The 26,661-nt window shown below is 41.6% G+C and overlaps 1 protein-coding gene across 1 annotated transcript; it reads right to left on the reverse strand.

Annotated features, from left to right (window-relative positions):
* Positions 1-1,501: 1,501 nt before the first annotated feature.
* On the reverse strand, positions 1,502-25,757 carry LOC6036806. Its single transcript, XM_038260849.1, is given in 13 exon segments — positions 1,502-1,794; positions 1,797-2,589; positions 2,591-4,280; positions 4,338-4,638; positions 4,698-5,099; positions 5,163-5,349; positions 5,411-5,541; positions 5,591-6,613; positions 15,649-15,854; positions 16,055-16,339; positions 16,398-16,552; positions 16,638-17,362; positions 25,672-25,757. Coding segments are annotated over 12 exon segments (5,838 nt in total). The 5' UTR covers positions 17,166-17,362; positions 25,672-25,757; the 3' UTR covers positions 1,502-1,657.
* Between the last annotated feature and the right edge of the window lie 904 nt (positions 25,758-26,661).

Genomic DNA, 26,661 nt, shown 5'->3' on the forward strand with positions numbered 1-26,661 from the left:
TTGATTTGCAGCAAGTAAGTGAAATTTTCTAAGCGTTTTAGATAGACTCACACTTACTATCAAACCAAACGTTTGGTAAGGAGTGTGAGTTCTATGTTAAAGAACATTGAGCCGGAAGTGCATGCTAAATTATGAAGCGTGACTAAATCGCCAATTGGGTCCTATTTTTTTTTTTAAATGTCTTCGAGGCCCTTCTTGACATAAAGCATCCCACTTGACAGCCTCAGTGACAGCTCGTTTTAAAGGGACCATATTTGATCCATTTTAAAATGTTGTCTAATATTTAATTTTTTGCATTAAAAAACTGATATGAAATGGCTTTTAATCGTGTTTTTATCGTTGTACATCAAAATTGACACAGGGCTTCAAGATCCTATTACCTTCTTCTAACTGCGTTACGTAATAAATGACTACTCCCTTATCATTAAACCATTTATTAATTTTAACATAAATTTTTTTGTTGTACACAAATGACGTATATTTTTTGGAATAATGCTGTCTTTTAAATTCAGTTTCACTATAACTTTTATATGATTATTCCTAAATTGTATTTTCTTCAGACTCTATCCATAAATCGTAATCCCTATGAAATCAGCTCATAAATTCGTCATAATCCATCAAGCGCGTTAGCCTCGAAAATTGATAAAAATAATATCAACCCAAGGCAGCACACCACGCCAGCTCCCGACTCCTATGTTATTTTCCATCAAACCACACAAAACAATAAACGGAACAAATCCTATCGAAATACTAATGAAATCGAACCCGAAAAAAAAAATCCCCCGAAACCAAGTCAAGTAGTCTCTGGCTTGCGACTGCAACTCGCTATCTTATCAATCTCGCCAAAAATCAACGCTTACTACGCGTGCAAGCCTACCCAGGGTCATGCCGGGAACGGCAATTTCACAAGGTTTCACATGGCCAACTACCGCCGTTTAGCGGGGTTCTTACGCATAGTTTCCAAGCGGTTCCGTAACCTAAATTTCGCAAACTTTAGTTACGACTTTACATGACTCCTCCTCCGATGCCCGCGTTGACGTTTCGACTCGACCGGCAAATATTTACCCGAACTGCGTTGCGTTCGATACAGAGATAACGACGGTGTCGTCTTCGTCAACCGCAGTGAGGCAAGAATATATTTTTTTTTTTTCGGTATCATTTTGTTTGTTCTACACAAACTGCTTGTTTTATTATGTTCGAATCGGGCTCTCGATACACGTACACAGAACAATTTTGCTGTGGAGAGTGTGACTAAATATATATATTTATTGATTGTGCGCGGACGATTCGAGTGTTTGTGAGGCGGTTTCGATCACGAGGAGAACCGCGTCCTCCTCTTCTCCGGTAGGCAGGTTGATTCGAACCCGCGACGCTCGGTGTTTACCCAGATTGATAAGAAATTGATTTACGAAACTATTTTGTTCGCCCCATTGAAGCGAGCGCACGTTTCCAAGAGTTTCTTGGGAAATTTCTCACAGAAAAATGCTAGGAAAGCGAAAACTTTCATGAGATTAGTTTTATTCACCTCTAGAATACAAACATCTTACTTCCTTTTGTCGACGCTTTGGCACGGTTTCACTTGTACTTGGTACATGTACATTAAATTCGCTTATCTAACCTCGCAAAAAAAAAATCCTCGTAATACTATTCCCAACGCTCACTGGGATCCCTTCCGGTCCGGTTCCAGAAAGCCCAAACTTCGACTCTTTTTGAGTTCGTCACTTCGTTCGTTGCTCTTCCGGAACCGGTTGCAGATCGCTTGCACGCTGCCGGACTTTTTCAGCGTTTCACCCCACCGCCTTCCGACCGCTGTCCGAGATTCTGCTCGCTGCCCATCTTCATCGCTTCGCCGCTAATGTCCACCATCAAGCTTTGCCGACATAACCTCGAAATGGTGTGCATCTTGCTCAGATCTTTGCTGCTTCTGCGCAGCTTTACCTTCCGCAGCTTGGACGCCAGGTTCGACAGTCCGAACCGGCTGCTGTGGGCGCTCGTGTTTCTCGACGACGATTCCTCTCCTCCGCTTCGATCTGCAACGCTCAACCCCCCTCCTGAAGCGTTCCTCGGCAGTGACTCGTACAAACTCTCCTGCTCCGGACCGTCTTCCTCCTCGCCGTCTCCTCCGTCCACCGTGCTGATCACCCCAGCACTGGCACTCTTCATCAGCAACGTCTCATCCACGCTGCTTGCACTGGCCATGCTGATCTGGCTGATCCGGTTGTTCCAGATCTGCTGCCTCTGCTCAACCCTACTCTGCAGAAACTCCTCTTTCGCCTTCTTCAGCTTCAGCGCTCGCTGGCTCATCTGCACGATGCCCTTCTCTTCCTCCTGCGGCGTCGTCGGCGCCGATCGTGCCGCATCCTGCTCGGCAACCTTCTTCCTAACCGCCAACCTCGGACTCGGTGGTTTACCTTCCACAACCTTCTCCTCGCACCGATCCCCCACCAAATCATCCCCGGGCTCCGACCGACACCGGCTGTACTTTTCCCGCGGAATCTTCCTGATCGCCCCCTTCGTCGAACCCTGCGGCGATTCGGTCCGCTTCTTGTACAGCCGCTCCTTTTTCAACGTTTCCGTCCGACTTCCCCCCTCTGCTGTCCGAATCCTGTTCCCTAACTCGATCAGCCCGTGTCAGCGTATCCTTCCTCCTTAAGCTATCGTACGCCAAAAACGTCATCTTTGGCGAATCGCTATGATCACCCTCTTCCTTACCTTGCTCGATCATCCCCGTGCTCGAACTCTTCACCACCTTGCTCTGATCTCCTGCCTCCTTCCCATTCTGCGCCGCTTCCAGCTGTCGCAACGACTTCCGCAAACTGCCCGCGCTCGCCGACTTTGACAGCTGGATGCTCTCCTGGTACCGCTCCGTCTGCTTCTTCACCCTCCGATCGAGCACCGGCGAGCGCCACGCCACCGGCGAACACGACCCGGAACTGTGCGGCGAGTTGCCGCTTCGCTCCGACGAAAGCCGCTGGTTGTACTTGGCAATCATGAGCCGAATGTTCGGAGACAGTTCCTTTGCCGGTGCGTTCTTCTGCATCTCCAGCCGTCGCTGGGTGCTCGGAGATTGCGGCAGCGGGGGAAGGTTCGTGACCAGCTTCTGCTCCGGTGGCTGTTCGTTGCTCGAGGACTCGATCTCTCTGCTTACCACTACCGGGCTGACGGACGTTTCACCTTCGACCGTCGTAAAGATCCTGCGCTTTGTCCGCACGAGGACGTTCGCCGTGCAGTTGATGGAATTGGAGCTTCCTTGCTGGCTTTCCAGCAGTTCCACCTGGGTTTCCGTTGGGGAAATTAGAATCTCCTCCGTTACGCTGACGGAGCAGGACGGAAGCGGTGGCTTTTCCGGTTGTCCTTCCTGCTTTTTGATCTTCAGTACGTACACCACATCGTCCGCCTTCTCGGCTTGAGGTGGCTGCGGGATCTTCTCCGTCGAATCGGTCGGCTTCTTCGCTCGACTTGTCTTGCGCTTTGTCTTTCTGGGCACTTCGAGGACGTAGTTTGCCGGACTTTCGTCGCTGTCGCTTTCCGTCTTGCTGTTCTGTCTCGAGCCCATCCGTTTGATGCGCGTCTTTTTACGCGAGCCGTTGCTTAGGTTGCGAGCGACCTTCTTGCTGTCCCGATCGGCAGCTGCTTTGTCTTCTGTCAGGTTGCTCTCAACGTGTGTTGAAGAGTCTGGTGATTGCGACGTCATCGGTACCGGATCCGACTCGGAACTCATCGGAAAGTGTCTCGTTTGAGTTTTGCTGTTGTCCAGCGTGTTTACCTTGACCGCGTTGCACACGAACGTCGGTGTCACATTGATAGTGGCCATGCTGCGCAGTCCGTCGTTGGAGCGCTGTATCGAGCTGACGGCTTGCGCACCCATTGCCGCCGGTGTAATACTGATCTTCGGGATGTCCTCCTCGGTGGGACTGGTCGCCGAAGCATACTTCATGTACGAATGCAGTGACTTTTTGAGATCCGCAACGTGCGAGTTGATCGTCTGTACGTTCTCCAGAACGTCCGGTGCTTCCGGAAGTGACCCATCCTCGAACTTTTGCAAACAGTGCAGAATTTCCTTCGCCAGATCCTTCATGTAAGCGAAAAATGCAATACTATCACGCGAACCGGTTTCCACAAACTCCGGCAGGGTAGCTATGAGCGCTCGTAGCACGATCTTCAACCGTCGAACTTCGTCTCGATCGACAGAGTCTTGCTCCCGAAGCCGGATTAACAGCTTGGTGGAATCTTTCAAAATTGAGCTGCTACTGCTGGAAGGTCGCGAGCTGCGGTCAGTTCTAGAACAAATCAGACGTTACCCACCAGAATCCCTAAGCAAAAGGTTTCCTACTCACTCATTCTTGCTCTGACCACCGGCGAGATCGACCTTCACGATTGGCGTAACGGGCAGTGGGTCGGCTACCTCCTGGACGTCCTCCTCAACCTCCACCAACATCGCGCGGGGTTCCTCCCGCTCCACCGACAGTTCCAGCTCCGGATTGGACGACACCCGCCGGCTCAGATCCTTGCTCTCCTTCAGATCGTCGGCGTCGTTCAACGACAGACTGGACGGCTGGTGCGAGATCATCGGTGCCGGCGCGTTCGGCGAAATGCTGTCCATCGAGAGGGACCGACCCAGTCCGGGTGATTTCTCTCCTGAAAGAAAATACCCTCTTGTCAGCGCTCCCGTAATCAAAACATCTTCAACCACTCACGTTTCGTCGTCTCGAAGACATCCCCAGTGTTCTCGACCACGACCGGTGCGTAACCCGGGTGAAGCAGCGCGATCGTCGACGATTCCGGCGCGATGTTCTTGGCCTTTTCCCACTCGAACAGTCGGCGCGTAAACTTCCGCGAAATGCCTTCGAACTTGATGAACCCTTTGGTGGTCTGCACGACCAGCTCCTTCTTGGGCGCTTCCGTACTAACGAGTGCCTTCAGCTTCGACAGACTGGCTTCGCCGGTTGTCTTATGCTCCTCCACCGGTTTGGGCTTCTTGGCGATCGCGCCCGTAGCTTTGTTCTGCTGCCGTTTGACCGACGAGGCGTCACTTACCTGCGAAGACTGGGTGCTGTACGGGGGAGCCTTGTTGCCGGCCTTGATCTGCTTCCATTCAGCTGAAAGAGATGGATTCTTGAGAAATGTGGGAGGCTGGCGAAGTTAGTTGCGGATTTACTTACATAGCTTTTTCTGGAATTCTTCCGGTAAATCTTTGGCGTTCGGCAACTGGGTCAGCCCCTGTCCTTCTAGCTTGATCTGTCCGGTCTTCCACAGCTGCCAGTCTGTGACGGGTTTCTTCTTTGGCTCGGTGAGCGAATCTTTGGACGCACTTGTGGACGGTTCCTTCTTCGGTTGCGGTGGCTGGTGCTGTACGGAGATGGATTCTGTAATGGTTTCTTCGTCACAGTTTGGTTAGTCTGTAACTCACCTTGATTCGCCACTCTTCAAGCTTCTTTTTAAAGTCCGGCGAAAGATTCTCCTCGCCGATCATGGGCTGCTGTTCCCGCTTCGGACTGGCCGGGGCATCGTCCCTCAGCAGCTGGTTTACTAGAAGAAATACTTAAAAATATAATAATTTTTATATTCCCGGACCTCCCCAGACACTTACTTGGACTGTTGCTGAGTAGCAGTGTCGCTGGTCGGATCCGCTCCCACTCCTGTTGCTTCGCGTCAAACTCTCGCTGGAGCTTCTTCTGCAGTTCCATGTAGCGACGCTCGATGTCCTCGCGTTGGCGCTGCAGATTCCTGCTCTTTGGAGACGGTCTCCGGTGAGGAGTGTTCTGGTCGGACACCTCCTCGCTGGAAAACTCTTCCGTTTCACCTTCGAAGAACTCGTACGCCTTGCTCGGGCTCTCCGGAGCTGACGATTCTCCACCGCCGTAGCTTTTCCGCTTCGGGGAGTACTTGGAATAGTCCCGTTGAGATCCCGGAGATGACAGTGACAGGTCGCCACCCGCTTCCGGTTCCAGCGACTCCTGTCGCAAGCTGAGCGGCTTGGGCGGAGACTTGCGCGTCTTGCTGCTAATACTGCTGTGTTTGGGATCAATCGGAATTCCCTCAGGTACGGATTCGATGTCCGGTATGTGACGACTCTTGCGAGAACCTCGACTGGGACCCGGAGCAGCGGACGGTTCCTTGCTCGGCATCGGCGGAATTCCACGATCACCGGATCCACTGCGACCGAGCTTTCCGTCAGACTTCCAGTCCTGATCGTCGCTGGAGAAGGTTGCCGGAAGCGATCCACAGGGAATTTGGACAGCTGTTGTTATCCCCTGGGGTATCGCCAGAAAGGTCGGAGTTTGGTTCCGGTTCCCGGGCGAGGTCTGGTTGGACGAGAACGAGTCCGACCGCTGAAGCTCGCACGCTTCCATGGACTCGCACGGACTTGCCTCGCGGCTACATCCGACGCTGTTGGACGGTTTGACGTTCCGCTGGGAACCGTTGGACTTGAGCGATCCGCGGTGGTTCTTGACGATACCCTTGACCTTGCTCCAGGCCGATTTGTTCTTGCTCTTGTCCAACTGTCTGATCGGATCCAAGATGGCATCGCCATCCAGAGATTTGCTCCGCCGAGCGTCCTCGTCATGGACACGTGGTCGTTCATTGCTCTTGATCGAATCGTGTTTAGATGCTGTAAAACAAATTAATGTGTAAGTCAGTTGTTGAAGTTTTCATATCTGAATCTGGTATGACAGCATGCTTGAAATACATTATTTGAATTCAAAAGAGAATCATCAATATTTTGGAATCTATTCTACCAAAAACCGCAACTTCCCAGATCAAAAACCCCCAAAATTCGTTTCATTAGCCGCCCCCCAACCATATTGGTCGACTCCAATCGCAGTAGCCACGCAGTGTAGTACGGAAAAGCACCGCCGTTGGTGTTGGCCGCCGCCGCCAAAGATTTGTTCCATCTGGCCAACTTGGATCATGCTCGTGCCCCACCGAAAAAAGAAAACCACTCAAAAATTAGATCAAACTTTGCGCGGTCCCGAGACCGTAAGTATCGATTGTTTCCTTTCAAATATAGCACCACAGTTTATGGTTTGTTTACACGCGTTGCCGCCGCCGCCACATTGCGTTTGTTGTTTCGCATCTTTGGCCCCCGGCAGCGGCATTTTGGAGTTTTTGTTTTGCCCCTTTCAGCAGCCGCTCCGCGGTTCGGGACGCGTCCATCAGAGGCTAAATTTAGCGGCGCGCGGCCATAGTTTTTAATTCGCGCTAAAGTATCAGTTGTGACGTTAGAACGAGCGCGGTTGGACTCCGCCATGATAAAATGGAATGACAGCTATCGAGCTGTCAAAATGCAAGATGTAGTTTAACTTTTTGTGAAGTTGCTGTGGTGTTTCATGATGTCATTAAAAAAAATTACATTTTTAAGAATTTTCTAAAACTTAAAAAAAAATTGCTAGAATTTTTAGAATTTTTTTTTTAAATTTTTTATGAATTTTAAGAAATTTTTAGAATTTTTAGAATTTTAAGGATTTTGAGAATTTTATTAATTTTGAGAATTTTAAGAATTTTAAGAATTTTAAGAATTTTAAGAATTTTAAGAATTTTAAGAATTTTAAGAATTTTAAGAATTTTAAAATTTTAAGAATTTTAAGAATTTTAAGAATTTTAAGAATTTTAAGAATTTTAAGAATTTTAAGAATTTTAAAATTTTAAAATTTTAAAATTTTAAGAATTTTAAAATTTTAAGAATTTTAAAATTTTAAGAATTTTAAGAATTTTAAAATTTTAAGAATTTTAAAATTTTAAGAATTTTAAGAATTTTAAAATTTTAAAATTTTAAAATTTTAAGAATTTTAAGAATTTTAAAATTTTAAGAATTTTAAAATTTTAAGAATTTTAAGAATTTTAAGAATTTTAAGAATTTTAAAATTTTAAAATTTTAAAATTTTAAGAATTTTAAGAATTTTAAGAATTTAAAGAATTTTAAGAATTTTAAGAATTTTAAGAATTTTAAGAATTTTATGAATTTTATGAATTTTAAGAATTTTAAGAATTTTAAGAATTTTAAGAATTTAAAAAATTTTAAGAATTTTAAGAATTTTAAGCATTTTAAAAATTTTAAGAATTTTAAGAATTTTAAAATTTTTAAGAATTTTAAGAATTTTAAAAAAATTTAAAAATTTTAAGAATTTTAAGAATTTTAAAAATTTTAAGAATTTTAAAACCTTGAAGATTTTTTTTTTAGAATTTTAAGAATTTAAAAGGTCAAGCGGCGTCAGATTCCACTCAGCTGGAGAAAGTTTGTCTTTTTCACCATGCACAGGGTGTCAACTCAATGAGAAACCCAAATATTCTGGGACGTTTTGAAAAAAAAAATTAAAGCAAAAGCCTGTCTTAAAGTTTTTTTTTTCAACTTTTAATAAAACATCTGAAATTTCACCCTGGCCAATACAGAAAATTTTACAAGCCAGAAAATTAACACGGAAGAAAAACGACACCTCAAATACATACAAAAAAAGATGAAAGCCGCACACACTGAATTTAATGCGCATCTGATTTAAGAGCCAGCTTCACACAGCTTGGTTCTTAACACAATTTCAAAAGAAGAAAACAAAATATAAAAAAATACAGCAAAAAAAGAAAAAGTCCAATGTCTGGCCGCAGCAAATCTCTCCGACAGATGAGGGGGTGTTGTCTAACAAATTTCCACGCTTTCCCCGCTCACTCTTAGTTTTCCGTTCCCTTCCTCCTCCTTGGATGCGTTTCTGGAGTGAAATTGCAGAAAATTCGCACACCTAATAAATCATCATGACGAAGACGGGGTGAAAAAGATGGCGGCGGAGCAGGCCACGACTTGAAAGTGTGCAAGAATTATTCGCTGTTAATTTGTCTTGTGTGTTTGTTGTCAGTTGCGAGGAAAACCCCGGCAGGGAAAACGGTAATGGGTGGGGCGCAAAAAAGAGCAAGATTTTCCACTTTGAACCGCGCGATTCGTTTGCCGCCATCTTTTTTTTTTCTCTCTCTCGCTGCCTCTTTTTTGACGTTACGCGGAAAAGTCAAGGTGACAAGCCGAAGGTGTTGGTGTGAGGGCATCAAAGTGTGTGTGTGTTTTTTTGTGACACTTTTCCGTGCCGTGGGAAATTGGAAAATTAAAGTTTTTGATTTTTAAGGGCGGAAATTCTACCCGAACAGACATTTGGTCGCGCGATTTGCGGCGTCGATCGTGCGCGGTTCGATAATTTATGGCCGTTTTAATGATTGTTTTGGTTAGCAATTTTTCATGCAGGCGAGAGGTGAATAACAAATCGACCACTCTTTTTGAACCACTTTCAAACATTTGGACGTTGTCTGGAACAGACAAATAGATTATTTTTTTTAGAATCTATCAATCAAAAAATTAACGGTCAGTTTGAATGATTTCACCACAGTAGTTCTAAATTCACCACAGCTCGTTTGATAGTGACACAACCGTCAATTTTGCGAGTTTTTTTTATTTTTGTTCAAATTGTTCGGTTTTAAGCAGATGTCAAATTTACGTAAATTAGCTGTGGTAAATTCAAAATAGTCGTGGTGAAATCCCAATTGATAACATTTTACATTTTTTTCGAGAGTCAATAATGTTGTCGACAACTTAAGATAATTGAGTAGTTAAAACAGTTTCGTGAAGTTATTTAAAGGCTGTTCAAAAATACCAAAAAACCTGTGTAAAAATACATCAACTATTCAAAGCAAAGTGCACTCGAAAAAAAATATCGAAACCAGGGAAGCCGCTAAGGGGGTCGGAAGTGCATGACCTGCTGCGATCCGCACCGCGCTTTGGCAACATCAACAACCCCGCCCGAGGTGATGTTCTGCGTCAAGAGTGAACTAGATGTTGTTGATGTTACCCGTTGTCGCGCGCTTCCTTCCCGCTCCTCAGCCCAATCGGTCCGGCCGGCGGTCAAAGTGAGTGAGAATTAATTTTAGATAAATCAGATTTATTACGGCCGATTCGTCCTCTTCACCACCGCCACCGCCATTTTTGATCCGTCCACGACGACGTGTTGAAAGCAGAATAATGCGGTTTTGAGCTGTGGTGCGAGCAGGCGTTGACCGACGCCATCTTTGTTGTTGTTGTCAGATTGATGCGCCTCACTGTCTCGGGCAGTTTTGAGCGTCGTCGTCGCAGCGATCAGCAGACGATGACGGGACGCGCCTCCATCTGCGGAAGATGCACGCATGGGCTGCTTTGATGGAGCAGCTTGGTATCTGACAGTTTGCGACGGCTGCTTCTGTCATTCCTGAGCGGTCAGTCACCGACCGCAAGTGTCTTGCTTTGAGTGACATTCCCGGCAAAAGGAAAGATTTTTTGTTGAGTTCAACTAATCAACCCTTCATTTAAGTGAAGTACAGTACAACCCCGATGGTTTGAATCATTTCAATGTCATCATTTTGATGAACTGCCACTTTTGACTGCGATTTCATCAAAACAATCAAGTCGCTTGTTTGACAGCAATCCCAACCTAGCCATCGAGGTTTCGCTGTACCAAGTTCGTTGATGACGCACGTGCAGCTTAGCACAGTTCCCTTGGTTCGGCCCAGTGGCCCAGGCCACTGTTCTGGCACATTGAAAGTGGGAAATTTGAAGCACGGCCAAGAAAACAAAAACAAATCCGTCAAGGATTTTTCGCAGCAAATCGAGAGCGAAAACGTTAGTAGGCCTTGCACTGAAAAAAAAAGAAGCAATAAACGTCAACCGCAGGTCGAATCGGGCTTTGCCAATTTATAGAAGCCGATAAGTGCACTTCAAAGCCGCCTACTTTGTTTGACTCTCGCTGACAAATGGTTCTAATCCGCTGGCGGCGAAGCCGCAGATGTTTCGCGTTTCCGCGAAAAGATGGCGCGCTTTGTTCTACCGCTCGAGAACAAAGGACAGTGGCGCCCGCGCGAACCCATTCCAGGCGCGCACAGATTTTAAAAATAGCACTTTATTTACTACACGTATAACCTCAATATGGCGATAGAATGCCAATTTGGAGCTCGCAAGCGCTCGCGCGCACCTCCAATTACGGTCCTCTAATCCGCGGCGGCCACTTCTGGACAGGGCAGGTCTGGAACGCTGGAAAAGATCTGAAGCAGGCGTCAACTGACATTTGCCAGAGATCCATGCAACGCTTTGTGTTTGTTTATCCCAAACTCACAAACCGGTGTAGTCTGCCACTTTCGCAACCAAATCCCGATCGATCTTGGTCGTAGTAGGCCGGTTGGGATGTGTTGGTGACCCAATTCCCATCACGCTCAATGTGCAACGACGCAACGTGTGTCAATCGAAAGTGAAATCACCTGTTTATCGACGACACCCCCTTGGGAGGTACGTCACGTGGGTTCATTTTTCATACCGGCAAGCTGTCAAATTTGACAACGTGACAAAAACATGCAGTGAGCAGGAATTGGGCTCAAGAAAATGTCGCAAAAATGGTCCGTTTAGCAAAACAGTAGCATTGTACTCAAAATTTGATATGTTTTCTTTAACGTGCATCACATCTATTCGCAAGCAATACAACTAGTTCATGAAAATTTAGTCCAATGATTATTAAAATTCTTAGCTACGGGCTAAAATAACTAATTCCAGGGTGGCCACTCAAGTCAAGAAATCCGAAATGCCCAACTCAAACAATATTACAAGCAATCTATTGAGTAGCCACCATGCACATAACTCAAAACAAAACTGTTTTTAAATTCAATTTCAGAATTTAAACTTGCTCAAAACTCTACCAAAGTTCCAAACTTCCCTCAAACATATTCCTCATCCCAGCAGGCGTCAGTGGTGCTCGATCTCGGTGATCCAAGCAAACCGGCCGGGGGGTAGCTAAATAGTAGCAACGCAGACAAACAGACGTTAGTCTCTTTTGAAATCACGGAAAGTACTAAAAAAATTTGAATTCACCACAGCTCTATTTACACGCGATTGACAGTTGCTTGAAATTTTGTGCAGTTTGCACGATCACAGCTAGATGGCACTAATGATTGATGGATTGTTTTGATACGTCCACTTGTCTGTGGCGGATCCCGCGAGAGTGAGAGCGTTCCCGCGTGTAAAAACGGCTCAAACTCGAACTGCGCAAAGTTGATTTAAAAATAAAGCGATTATGTCATAACATATTTTCACACAGACACAGACTCACGACGAAAGAAAGAGGGGTAGACGAAATCGCGCTTTTCCTTTGAGAGTGTAAAGAACGCGGCTTCTGACGAGGGGTTCTTGGCACACTTTGTTGGCTTTTTTTTTTTTGTTTTCAGGTTAGAATTTGCAAATTTCAATCCGGCGGTGGTTGTGTGGTGATGCGCGAATTGACGAAAAATTGGCGGACTTTGGACTCGCTGGGAATCGGCGAAAAATGCGTCCGATGATGGGTTTTATTAGGTAATTAATAATTTTCTCACCATAACTTTCCATAACATTTAGTGTCATAAATTTAAATCAATTTTTATATTTTAAAACTACTTGAAACCTCTTGCGATTGATTGATTAATCTTTAAATTCCAAATTCAAAACGGAACGATTTTGGTAATTTTAAAAGAACTAAATTCAAATTAGCGAATGCAGATTTGCTAATTGGAACAACTGACAGCTGTCAAACGCACGAAACCGCGTGTTTCGAAAATCATCGAACGTCGTTTTGTAACGTGAACATCAGTTTGACAGTTGATTTTGACGTTTTGACTGTGATTAGCACTGTTTTCTAAATTGATTGCTCAATATGCTATAACAACGAAAAAAAATAATATAATTTTCTAACTGGGTGATGACTTTTTTTCTAATTTCAACAAATAACCTGATTGTTTTTTCGGGAAAATTACGGGTAGCAAACTGCATTCCCGTGAGAAAACCAGTGGCTACTTGGATGACCAACAGCCTGCGTTTTCCTCCTGCTGATGCGTGCGCGTAATTTTGGACTATTTTTAGCCCTTCTTCATGGGCATAACGCGCTGCTGTCACACTGTGTGAAACTGTTGTAAAACTGGGTGCAGTGCTAACGGCTTGCATAATTTATGCTTCGTACAAGACTATGCGGACGGAATACCGATGAATCACAGCTTCGCTATGTCGGTTAGCCGTGGAATGCGGATCTTTTGAACTTTGTATTGTTATTTAAAAGTTGAAAAAGGTGTTACAACCTGTAAATTCCAACAATTTTTGCTATTCCGGCCTACTTGGCAATTCGTCGGATTGGCAAATCGACGCATTCTTGGATCAAATATCGTGATGGATGGATATTTCCGGCGGCTAATTGCCCTCCCTTCACCAACAAACCCCGAGAGGAAATTGTCCGTGCTTGGAGCTTGTGGCGCCACGGTAACGAGCCAAAAAGTTCGAAATTTTAACTCCCGAGGTGGTCAAAAATTCTGGAAAATTTCACCCATCACACCCCCAAAAGTATGATCATTATGATCACCGGCGAGTTGGATTGTGAGCACGGGAAGAGCAAAAAAGAGGAGTGTTTACAAATAAAAAAGCGCTTTATTAATTGCAGTTTTGTGGATTTCGAATATCTGTTCTCTGAATCCTGTAAAATCATAAGAGGTGCTTGTGGTTCTAAAATCAAAATAAAAGAAAATGATGCTTTTATTTAGTATCGTTTTACTTAAATTATCATTTTTTCTAAATTTCTTAAATTTGCTAAATTTCTTATTTTTTTAAATTCTTAAATTTCTTAAATTTCTTAAATTTCTTAAATTTCTTAAATTTCTTAAATTTCTTAAATTTCTTAAATTTCTTAAATTTCTTAAATTTCTTAAATTTCTTAAATTTCTTAAATTTCTTAAATTTCTTAAATTTCTTAAATTTCTTAAATTTCTATAAATTTTTAAATTTCTTAAATTTCTTAAATTTCTTAAATTTCTTAAATTTCTTAAATTTCTTAAATTTCTTAAATTTCTTAAATTTCTTAAATTTCTTAAATTTCTTAAATTTCTTAAATTTCTTAAATTTCTTAAATTTCTTAAATTTCTTAAATTTCTTAAATTTCTTAAATTTCTTAAATTTTTAAATTTCTTAAATTTCTTAAATTTCTTAAATTTCTTAAATTTCTTAAATTTCTTAAATTTCTTAAATTTCTTAAATTTCTTAAATTTCTTAAATTTCTTAAATTTCTTAAATTTCTTAAATTTCTTAAAATTCTTAAATTTCTTAAATTTCTTAAATTTCTTAAATTTCTTAAATTTCTTAAATTTCTTAAATTTCTTAAATTTCTTAAATTTCTTAAATTTCTTAAATTTCTTAAATTTCTTAAATTTCTTAAATTTCTTAAATTTCTTAAATTTCTTAAATTTCTTAAATTTCTTAAATTTCTTCAATTTCTTCAATTTCTTCAATTTCTTCAATTTCTTCAATTTCTTCAATTTCTTCAATTTCTTCAATTTCTTCAATTTCTTCAATTTCTTCAATTTCTTCAATTTCTTCAATTTCTTAAATTTCTTAAATTTCTTAAATTTCTTAAAATTGTTAAATTTCTTAAATTTATTGAATTTCTGCAAAAAAGTTTTTTACTTTTTGAGTTTCTTAGTTTTTGAGTTTTTTAGCTTTTGAGTTTTTTAGCTTTTGAGTTTTTGAGAAGCAAAACTAAAAATATTTAGTACTTGACTTACACAAACTGCGGGAATTCAAAAGCTTCAATAAGCCAATAAAACATAAAAAAAATCTCTTTTTCCCCTTTTCTCAGAGAAATTTTAAAGCGTGCCCCCAATTTTGATGGTTTCGCGGTGAAAATAGTTTTCCCTCCCCTCCCCTTCAACCCTGTTCAAAGAATCCCCCAATCGAGTCCGATGTCTAAAGATTTCCTCGCGCATTTTCCGCGATGTGCGTTCCGCATTTTGTGCATTTTCTACGGCGATGACGTTAATGGGGAAGCTGTCTGCCTAAATCAAGCGCTCTCACCCGCCAAGTGTTGGTCCGAGATCGATTTGAAAGGTTAACACGTCGAACCGAACACTTTTCCGACTATTTTCCTCGAATTTTTCCTTTTATTTTTTTGCTTAGGAGTTTTTTGCCTGGCGCCCCCTTTACATTAAATACGTACATTTTACTCACTAAAATTACACACAGACACACTCACACTGGTTCGATTTATTCGCTCACGAAGCGAAGTGTTTATTTATCAAACTTTCATCTTGCTGTTTGCAAAGCAATTGCTCTCGAGATCTTGTGTAAGAGAAAATCTAGAGGAACAAAAAAAAAAGAAAAAAACGTGGTGCTCAAAATTTCCAGTTTGCTATTTTAAGTGCGCTGGAATTTCATTGTTTGGAGAGTTGGAACGCTTCATTTCCACACACCGCATGTAGTAGGCGGCTGCTTTTTTGACGGGGAATTCCAATTTCTCCAGAACTGCGCGATTGCACAACAATCGCGCTCGATTTCAGATCGAAAGATCTTCTGTCAGGAGGATTCGAGCAGTTTTGACAGCTCGCGCTGTCAAAGAGATCAAAGTATAACCCCTTCTTGGGTCCGTTGCATGATGTACCGTGGCGATCCAGCACGCAAAACTCGCAACAAAACGCAGATGCGCCGTTAGAACAACAAACACATTTACGATGAGTGTGTGCCCGCTCCAACGGTCGGGTTGGTTTGGAAAATACCGGGAAAGTATGATTTACGGGACACGGCCCCCCTAAAACCCGGGGGCCATAAACATTTCCCCACGGGTTGAACACTTCCCGGTAGCCGAAACTCACCTCTTGCACCGCCTCCTGCGATATGACTTTCCTCGGCGATGCCACCGCCGCCGGCCATATCGGTAAGGTCTTCCGCCGAGCTGGCCAAGCTGTTTTCGCCGGGCGTTCCGGGCGCGGAACCGCCACTGACCACGATTCCGGACGAGGAGCTGAAGACGGAATCGCCCGAACTGCCGACGCAGGGGATCGATGGAACGCGGAGGTAGCTGTCAAGGAAAAGATTTTTTTTTTATTTTGACAGTAGAAAACCGGCATTCGGGCAGATTTTACGTTTTTCTGAAATGTTTTTCTTATGGGGGAACTGTCATTTCTGCCGATTCTCGGCAGAATTCTGCCGAAATCAGAAGACGGAGTCACTTGCCAGTGAAAAATTACGAATGTCGGGTTTAGTTAGTCCGCAACTCACCGCGAAACTTCATTGTTGACCGGAATCATCATCGCTTCCGTGGTCTTGAGCTCACTCGACGCCGGCAGCGCACTCGTCTTTTCCCACTTGAACGCGGCCTTCACCTTGGTCCACTTGGACACCTTCGGCTTAAAGTCGGAGATGGCGCTCTGCCGGCGCAGCGGGTAGTTCCGGCCACTTCCGGTCGCGCAACCCTCCTTGCTTCCACTCAGTCCCGTGCCGGAACCGAAGCCAAACTGGTGGTAGCCGGAAATGTCCTCGTTGATGACCGATTTGCTGCGTTCACTGAAAGAAAGCGTTACGTCATTTGAGGAACGATCGTCAAGCAAGCGGACCGGCTCACCGTTTCGAGCTGCTCCGCTTGTTGCTAGCGCTGGTTCCCGCGGCCAGAATCGTCTCCAGCAGGGCCAGATTCTGCTCGATTTCGTTGTCGAGCAGATCGTTGTCCGAGTTGTCCTGCTCGTGCTGCTGGGCGTACCCTTCCGGATCGCGAGCGGCCTGGAAAGCGAAACCAAATGCAGCAAAAGTAGCTTAGACTCAATGGTTGGGTACGCTCGCTTGAGCGTGTAAAGTGACAGCTTACCCAATTTTGCAGCAGTTTCTGCTTGCGGAACGTCTCCATGGTCCGCAGGTGCAGATGCATGCGCATGTTCTGCTCCTGCAGACTCAACAGCTGCTCGATCAGATCGTGCAGTCGGTCCAGCTGATCGAGGGCACCCTTGGTGGACAGTGCGGCCGCCACCGAAGGTCCGGTCCGGTTCAGCAGCATCAGGAAATCGTTGGGCGAATCGAACGCCGCATCGGCCCCGGCACCGGGATCTTCTTCCGACGCCGCGTGGAACATCCGGTGTAGACTAGAACTAGTATCACTATCACAAAGTAGCTTCAGGAATTGGCTCTCACGGTCGCCGTACGTGAAGAGCCGCCGGAACGGATCCGTTTCGACGTCGTCTTCCGGTGGGCTCATTTCCGGCGGATCGGCGCAAGCTTGTGCTTGCTGAGGATCTGGCGGTGGCGTCGGAAGTTTTTCCTTTTTGTACTCGGCCGATCGCTTCCGCCGGGCACTGACCACCCGCGGCTTGTCCCGGTTGCTTTCCTTCTCTTTCTCCATGGCAACAAATCACGATCACTAATTGTTGCAATAATTATGGCACAAATTATGGCACTTTAAATCGTCGATCACTCCAGTAGGCGGTGCAGCCTCAACTTCCGATCATATTTCCGCAGGCACTCGAAGCATTTCTGTACGGAACAAGCGATTAAGTCTCGGCTAAGCCAGCACCGTTTATCTATACTCGCGGTCACATTCTTGAACGCTCAGCAGTAGCAACAAACAACGTGATAAGCGGTGCGATCGAGGAGGCTATGCGGTGACGACGACAAACTGCTGGCAATGCGATCTTCAACGCCTGCTGCGACGCTGATATCGGTTAAGCGAAATTAGCATTGATTCAGCGCTTTTTTTCTCAACCACGCGGGCTCATTCATATTTATTCGCTTGAAGGCTGTTTTTGTTTTTATTCACGACAGAGTTCCGATAATTGATTGTTTACAGCTACAACGGTAACGGGTTGACCATGCGGCACGCGTCGACAGCTGTCAAACTCACGATTAGTCGGAAACTAGCCAGTTAAATGATTTGCCCATTTTCGACCATAGCAGATCAATACCAACAAAAATAACTTAAAAAAAAAAATTAAAAACACCCAGCCAACTAGACGAGCAAAAGGGGTAAAGTCGCGGTGGAGGTGCGCTTAATTGGATGTCACGGCTGACTGTCACGAGACTCGCCGGCTGTCGTCACAGCGCGTAATATACGACCCTAGCTCGTTGTACTGGCCGATATGCTAAAATATCGTGTCGGAAAATGTGAAAAACTGTGATGGAAGGACGCCGCGGACACTTTTCAATCCATCTATTCGTGTTTTCGTGTCGTAGTTTTTTTCACCGCGCTCTCGAGAATGATGCCGCCAAATAGTCTTCGCCGCGATGACGAAGAAGACGACATTGGATGGATCATAAAGTTAATTAAATATTTCCCACATTAACCGAGCGGGATGTTTCAAATGTCAGTCCCTGGACGCGGTGGTGCGAAATACCTAATCACAACTCATCTGTCAAAATCTTTGGGAAAAATAGAACCGCGAGGATCAATGCGTAAATTACGTCATTTTCGAACAACCCCTCAAAATATTTTTCGCCGACGTATTTTCGCAGGAATTTGCACATGTTTGAGCAAAGTATTTAAGACAAATAATCCGGATCGGCAGCAGCATCGGCGTATTGTTGTCTCCGATGTCGTCCGATGACTGGCCCCACCAAGTGACTCATCTCACGGAACGGAACGGCCTTGAAAAATGGCCATAAATTTTGTCCGGAGAGCGCGCGCGGTCACGTCCCGCGGCGGGACCCCGCCGAAAGAGCAACAAAAAAAATGGAAACACTTTGTGAAAATTTTGCTGCGGAGCTTGAAAATGGTTTGTTTTTGGCTCGGGAAAAGCGCGTTGGTTTTATTGCTCGAGTCAAAGTGCTCCCCATCGAGGTGATTTCTTTGAGTTTTTCAAACAGTTTTGAGGCGGAGTTTTTGTAGCTATTTAAGTGTCCAGAAATTGTTGTGGAAACGTTACTGTTCTTTTAAAGAAAAAAAAAAGCAAACAATCTGCATTTTTGCGTGCAAAAATACGAAAACACATTTTAAATAGTATTTTTCAGCATATTTTTCCTGTAAACTTTAATAATTTGGATTAAGTTTTTAAAACCAAGCCTACTCCTTTGGCTCGCAGAGCATTTTGACTGACAGATAGGCTCTTTCTTGATTGCTTGTTACAAGGGATCATAGTCAATCTATCCTAATGTGGAAGACATTTTACAAAAGTTGCATTTTTAAACATTGAAAATGGAACCAATAGATTTAGAAGTATTTTTTTTCATAAAATAATTTTTACTAGGCTTTTAAAATTACATTTTTCTTAAAGCTTAGAGTACTACAGTCCAGACTTGATTATCATAAGGCCTTTTCTAAATTTCACTTCGGATAATCGAATCACATTTTTTGTTATTTCGTTGTCTTATTTTTTTATTGTCAAGATAAGTATGACCCCCGATCTATTCTAAACTTATTTAAAAAAAATTAATCCAGGCTTGCGGCTAAAATTATGAAATATTGAAAAAATGCATTCCAATTTGACTAAAATGAGGTCGCGGAATTCGTGATTAGGTAGTCCCATACAAACCTTTGGAAAATCGAAACTTCGGATAATCGAGTCTGGACTGTAATTACATAAGATCTTGTGTGTAAATGTTAGTGGGAGGGGAAATGTCCGAGGTATCATGATTTAAAAAAATAGAGGCTAACACTGAGAAAAACTTATTTTGCACAAAATGTTAGCGTTAAGAAGTCAAAAAAGGAAAATTGTAGAAATTTTTGTCATCTTCCACATTTTTTTGAAAAAAATCGCCTTAAGATGACGTTGTTTCTTTTAATTCTGCAATATACTTATTTCGGGAATTCAACCTTTAGTAATAGAATGGTAGGGCCGCTGCAATTTTTTTTTATTTCTTCAAAATCGGTTCGAAAAATCAGGGAACAAAATTTTTTTTTCAAAAAAAAAACAAAATTTTAAAGAAAATAGAAGTCTAACCAACTGAAAACAATCAGAAATGCATTTTCCTGTGTTTGAAATCATATTTAGCATGTCTGGTATCGATCTTTAATACTTGAATATTTTGAAAACTAATGATTGCAGAACAACTGGGCAGGTGTAAAATGCCAAAGACACCGAATCGATCAGAAAATTCATTCTCTTGATACAGATTTTCGAATTTCTCAAAATTTCTTAAATTAAAAATTACAAATTCAAAAATTTCGATAAAAAATCGAAATTCTAGAGATTTACTCAAAAATGAAATTTCAAATATCTCTTCCCGGGCAGACGGTAATAACAAATTTCATGCCATTTCATTAACAAATATTGTTAAAATAACAAAAAGTGTTATGGAATCTTCTTGAAAAATCCATTTTTACATAAGGGTTTAATAACAGTTTATGTTATCACAACAAAATTTGTTATTGGTCTGATATTGGTTGACAGCCAAAACAACTTTGGAATAACATTTTTTGTTATGGAAGAATACCTATAACTGTTATTAGGATGATCGGATTAGTTGTTAAAATAACAAAAAATAATAACAAAGATTTTTTCGAAGAATAACTAATAATGTTATTAGTCTGTTATTACAATAACAATCCAATAATAAAAAAAATCATAACGACGAATAACAAATTTTGTTATAAATAACATAAAATGTTATTGGCCTAGTATTTTCAATTATCAAAAAATGTTATTCCCACGTTATTTCCGTCTGCTCGGGTTAAATCAAATCTAAAAATAACGCTCGTGCAAAAATGAGGTCTTTTAATATCTGATAAGTCACTTTAAAGCTTGTTTTGTTAAACGCAACATAAAATTTTGAGATTTCTGTCAAATAAAATAAAATAAAAATTAGTGATTAGTCAATGTTATAGCGCTCTTTTAAAATGCATTTTAAAGTGTTGTAATTAACTTGTTATGAGGTAAGGTCAGTTTTGAAATTTTATTACAATTCTAAAGTATTAGTAAAGAATGTTATTTTGCTCTTTTTTGCTTAATACAAATTCCATGGAATAATATCAAGTTTTATATTTTTAACATTTTCTTGATTAACATCTATTGTTATTTATCAATAATAAAACTTTACAAAAGCAAAACAAATAATTTATAACCTGTAATTTTATGTTAGCCAAAAATAATCCAATTATTACAAAATATATATAAATTTAACAACCCATTATTTTTTTATAATTTTTTTCAGAATTTCACAAAAGAGAACAGCATAAATTTGTATAGAGCGTTTTCTACTTAAATCCAGTAGTTAATATCTCGAATCTATGACATTTCCCCGAAACCCACATTCCTGAAGAGACATTTCCCCGAATGCCACATCTCCGAAAAGACACTTTCCCGAAATGTCATTTACCCGAAAATCATTTCCCCGGTTCTGGGCAACGGCCTTACCCGCCTGACCAAGTGTTTGGGAAGTAGCGATCAATAAAGTATCATGTCCACAATTGAACGTTCCAAAAATTCCGAGCTTCACTTGAATTTTGAATATTCAAATTGATGTAAGTGCGACAACTGGCCAAAGGGATTTCAGGTCAGAACGTGTTTGACACACGTTCAGGCCCGATTACCGCAAAAATTTGTAACTCGGGACCTTGGCAACCAAAATCAACCAAACTTCGGGACAATGCACAGAATGGTCAACCAAACAAAACGTGTATGGCTCTATTTTTCGTTTATTCAAGGCGAAACATTAAAACGCGTTTTTCTCGGAACATCAAAAAGCGACAAACGACAAGATAACACAACAACGTCGATTTGATACATTGATCATTTCGCAAAAAAATGCATTTAGTTGAAAATCAAAATACAGTCTGGACTCGATTATCCGAAGGCCTTGTCAAAAGTTCACTTCGAATAATCGAATAATAAAAAAAATTGGTCGTCTTTTTTTTGGCTCTCGAGCTTAAGTATCCAGGTTTTTAAGCGAAGATGGCGTTCGAATGTTGAACGTCCGAAATGTCAAAATCGCGCAATAGCACCAACATTAGAAAAAAAGGCGGCTGTCATGCCACGGCACATTTTTTTTTCGTAATGTTGGTACCACTGCGTGATTTTGACATTTCGGGCGTTCACCATTCGAACGCCATTTTCGCTTAAAAAGCTGGCTAGTCCCTAAACTACTTTAAAGTGATTAAGTAATTTTAAATCTAAAATGGCGGTGATGAAAAATTCAAAATATGCATTTTGTAATTCAATAATCAACTATTTAGATTTGATTAAAAGAGTTGGTCGCAGAACTCGAATTGGACGTAAAATTTTTTTTAAAAAAAAGTTCATAGCCTTCATCCAGCCAAAATTGATAAATACAAATCAGTTCAGTCAAACAAAATCTAGAACAAACAGAATCCTGCGCATCGAGTCGTCGCCTAAAGCTATCGTTGATGTGCAATCCTTATCACGTAGATACCGTTTTGGAAAATTGTCCTTTGCTGAAAATTGCCGCTACACGCAGAAAAATATTTTGTAGAATCAGCCTGTACGAGGTTTGATTCAACAAAATTTTTGTTGAATATAATCAACGCCGATTTTGCGTTGAAACAAACCTCGATTTTCTCAATTCCACAAAAATCTTTTGTTGTTTTGAAAAATTTGCTTTGACGTTTAGCGTTGATTCAACAAAAAGCTTGATTTTCAAATCAACAAAACGTTTTGTTGATTCAAATATGCCTTATTTTTCTGCGTGAACAAAAAAATCTTTTTTTTTATGGAACGTGGATGATCTCAATACCACTCACTCTTGAAGCGTCCGTGTGGTTTATCGATGGCCTTCTACGGTTATTTGTCTTTTTTAATCTTAAAAAACACGTAGGCGAATTTAATATTAACGTCATATTTTTATAAAAAAAATCCCTAAATAACAATTTAGTTTATATCAAGGTTTTCATTCGGGAAAATAGATTATTCGGTTCTGGGTTCGATTCCCATCAGCTGCAACCTTCCATCGGATGAGGAAGTAAAATGTCGGTCCCGGCCTTGGTTGTTAGGCCGTTAAGTCATTCCAGGTGTAGGAGTTGTCTCCATGCCATAAGTACAAACAACACACCAAACCAAGCCTACTCCGGTGGAATCGCTGGCGGCGGTTGGACTCGCAATCCAAAGGTCGTCAGTTCAAACACTGGGGTGGAAGGTTCCTTGGAGTAAAAAGAGGTTTGGGTGCTCTCCCCATTCAAGCCTTCGGACTCCTAGGTTCGAGCAGAAACTTGCAATAGAGACCACAAAAGACCCGGGGGTCGTTAATGTGGATGGTTTGATTTTTTTGAGATTATTCGGTGAAGTAACCATTCGGGTATATGTAAATTCGGGAAAACGACAGTTCGGTAAAATGGCCATTCAGGTAAATGGCATTCGGGAATATGGAATTTTCGGGAATGTGGAATTTTCGGGAAAATGAATTTCGGGGAAGTGGCACTTTCGGGGATGTGGAATTTTCGGGGAAATGATTTTCGGGGATATGGGATTCGGGAAAGTGGGATTCGGGGATAAAGGATAAAACCAAATATCTCAGTAGAACGTGAGCAGGCAAGTTTCTTTCATAAATTGTTAAAATTTTTTTCAAATGGTGAAATTCTGAAACACACAAGAATTTCCTCTACCCTCTAATTTCAAAAGGGAAATATTTCTATGACTACTTCAAAAATGTCACAAAAATGTCCGGAAAAAGTATTCTTCCAAATTTAGATTTTTTTTATTGGCATTCCAATAATTTTGTCAACGCTTTTGATTTTTTGCGTCGAGGGGCCTTACATCTGTTTTTTTTTTTCAAATATGGTCTCTTAGGCATTTTGAGATAACAATTTGATATTTTATTTCAATTCTTTATTTTTTTCATATTCTCAATTAATTTTCAAACATTAAACAATCCTTTAGATGCAGGTCAATGCAAATATTATTTCAAGTTTTTGCCGAATTCATGAAAAAATTGAGGTTTAGTTTTATTTTATTAAAGATTTTTCAATTTTGTATTTCATTTCAAGAATTAAATCAATTCCTTATATCTAAATATTGATGTATGATTATTTTTTTTGCAAAAGTAACATACAAATTTTGAGGACTGTCCATACAACAGTTTTATATAAATATTCGAAAACCGCTAGCTTTGCGAAGAGATTACCTAATAATTTGGTCTTTTTTTTTGACAAATTTATAACCTATTTACGACTTATTAGATTAAATGGTTACACTCTTAAAAAAAAGTTGAATAAAAAAGTTCCAATATAACCCTAAAAAAAGACTCTTAACGTGCCCGTGCAAACGATTTTGAACAAAACTGTATCAATAACTCAAAAGTGATAGAAACGCATATGGGACATTAATGCGATCTAGGGAAGTAAAGAAATTTTAAATTTTTAATTAAGGATGGAGAAAATATAACAAAAACGTTTAAAAAAATGATTCGATTATCCGATGTTCCTGAGAAACCTTCGGATAATCGAAACTTCGGATAGTCGAGGCCTGATGAACGATTTTGGTTTTGATCAAGGGAGGCCGTCGTAATGTTGATTTTTTTCTAAATTTGTTTAGCCCCCTTCAAAATTAAGCCGAAAAATTTAAAGTGAAAAAAAATATCTACAGTATTTACTTTTTATTTTTAGGAGGTCCTAAAATATCAAACAAAATAGCTTATAGGACCTTTTCAAAGAAAAAAACTCTACATATGGAAATTTCAGTGCAAGCGACTGAAAACAATTTCAAAAGCATTGTCATGCGTAGATAATCATTAAAATTTTATGCAATGTCGAATAAATTTGTTTGCTCATTTCATTAGGGCTCGTAATCACAAAAAAAAACAAAATTCCACACCGCACCGCGAACGGTTTACCAATAACGAAGCAGCCGATATCAAAAGTGACAGCTTTCGCACGAAAACAACCGAGCGCCTCCTCCCTCGCCGCAGCCGCCGTCGCGACGCGCAAAGACAAAACAAAAATAAGTCCTCTCACATACAACAGATCGCATTTCGAGCAAAATAAAACATTAAAACGCGGCTCGTTTTGAACAAACCGTCGCTCATTTATAAACGCGATATTTTTTCGGGAAAAAAATAAAAAAGAAAAGCGAGAGAAAAAAAAATCGTCCGCTAAACCGCGTGTTGTCACTTTTCGAAAGAAAAAAAATGAACGAAAGAGGAAAATTTGGGAAAAACATAGCAACCCATCCACGCGTGCAACAACCACACACACACACACACAAACTAGAGGAAAGAAAAGGTGACACGATCGTGCCTGCAGTTCTTTCGTCGTCGCCGTCACCACCAACCCCCCTTCACCAACACCAGTGCAGCAGCAGCAGCGCCATCTACGATCGTCGCAGCAGCAGACACTTGGTCTCTGTGAGCAACTTTTCGTTTATTTTCGCTCCGAAAAGGACAGAAGCAACAAAAAAATGCACACGGAACCACTTGATCGAGTCTCTCACCGGATCACGAACACACACACACACACACACGAAACCTTCTCACGATCTTCTCACGACTTGTGAGTTTTTTTTTGGTGAAATTTTACGATTTTCAATCACTTTTCACCCGCAAATAGCTCACTTTTGATATTTTCTGCTTTTGAATTTTTGTTTTCTTTTTCTTCTTTTTGTGTGTGTGTGTTAAATTTGCTTCCTTTTTTGGACTTGAGAGCTGCCACTTTTCGTCACATTTTGACTCACTAAAATTTCGTTGAAAAAAAAGAGTGTTTCACATTCGATGCACGATCGCAGCAACCGAAGATGACGGTGTCATCTGTTTCTCCACAGGTGTTACTGCACCGTAACTCTCGGCGTAACCGGTTATGCTAATGTCACCGACTGTGATTAAAACGTTAGCAGAAGAATAAAAGCAATTACTAAACTCCCCGCGACTAGTGTTCGCGCGATCGCGGCTCGACATCGACTGGCAGAGGCGCGTGAATTGCACGAACACTTGCGATCGTGACCCACCCCGTGAAATTCACGCACGCACGCACGCACCGATTTTCCCTCTTCGTTCGCTCTCACGCACACTACGATCGGATTTTCCACGACCGACGACGCGACGCGTCCACGTGCCGGAACTGCTCGCGATCGACTGCACGGTTGCTGTGATTTTGGTCGCGGAAAATTGGGAAAATTCTCGCCGTTTGTTTCTTTTCTTTTGGGAGAGTTTTAGTAAAGATAATTCTGCACAAGGAAGCTTTGATGAGAGAAGGGAAAGCTTTTGCTTGGGAAAATTTGATCGTTTTTGGGGTGAAGGATTGGGCGCCTCCATTGAAAGCACTAGTAAAATCGGTTTGGTAAAATTATTTTGAAAAATCTTAAACCGAAAGTGGTGATAATTACACTAGATCGCGATTTAAAAATAATAAGATCACGATCTACCATCGGAAAATTAGCTTTGAAATTTTACTATTGAAAAATTTCGAATTGAAAATAATAGTCGAAATTAGTTATTGCAATTTTTGAAACGAAACATGGAGCAAAGGTCGCAGAATGCCAAAAGTTCTCTCTGAGGAATGTTAGAGAATAAGGCTTTCTAGTCAGAAATTTACCAATACATTCAAAGTATGTTTACATGACAGCTGGACGTTTGTTTGCATCAGGTTTCCTATCTCTTTCTAGCAAAAAAAATTTGTCAGGCGACTTCTAGCTGGTTTTTTTTGACTGACTGCCCGATATGTCAGCCAACTTACTTCGCAGGGCTGTGACAGCTGCAGCTCGATCATTGTTTGCATCAGGACACTGTGACGAGGAGTTCGTCATTTTTGAGTTAAATTATATTTTTTTCACTGGGCCTAGAAAGCCTTATTCACAAACTTCACCATTTCTTTCAAGAAAAAAGGAAAGCACTTGCTAAAACCGCAATAAGGCTTTGTAGGCCCAGTGAAAAAAATATAATTTAACTCAAAAATGATGAACTTCTCGTCACAGTGTCCTGATGCAAACAATGATCGAGCTCGAGCTGTCACAGCCCTGCGAAGTATG

The sequence above is a fragment of the Culex quinquefasciatus genome, chromosome 1 (genome assembly GCF_015732765.1).
Source record: "Culex quinquefasciatus strain JHB chromosome 1, VPISU_Cqui_1.0_pri_paternal, whole genome shotgun sequence".
Lineage (NCBI taxonomy): Eukaryota > Metazoa > Arthropoda > Insecta > Diptera > Culicidae > Culex > Culex quinquefasciatus.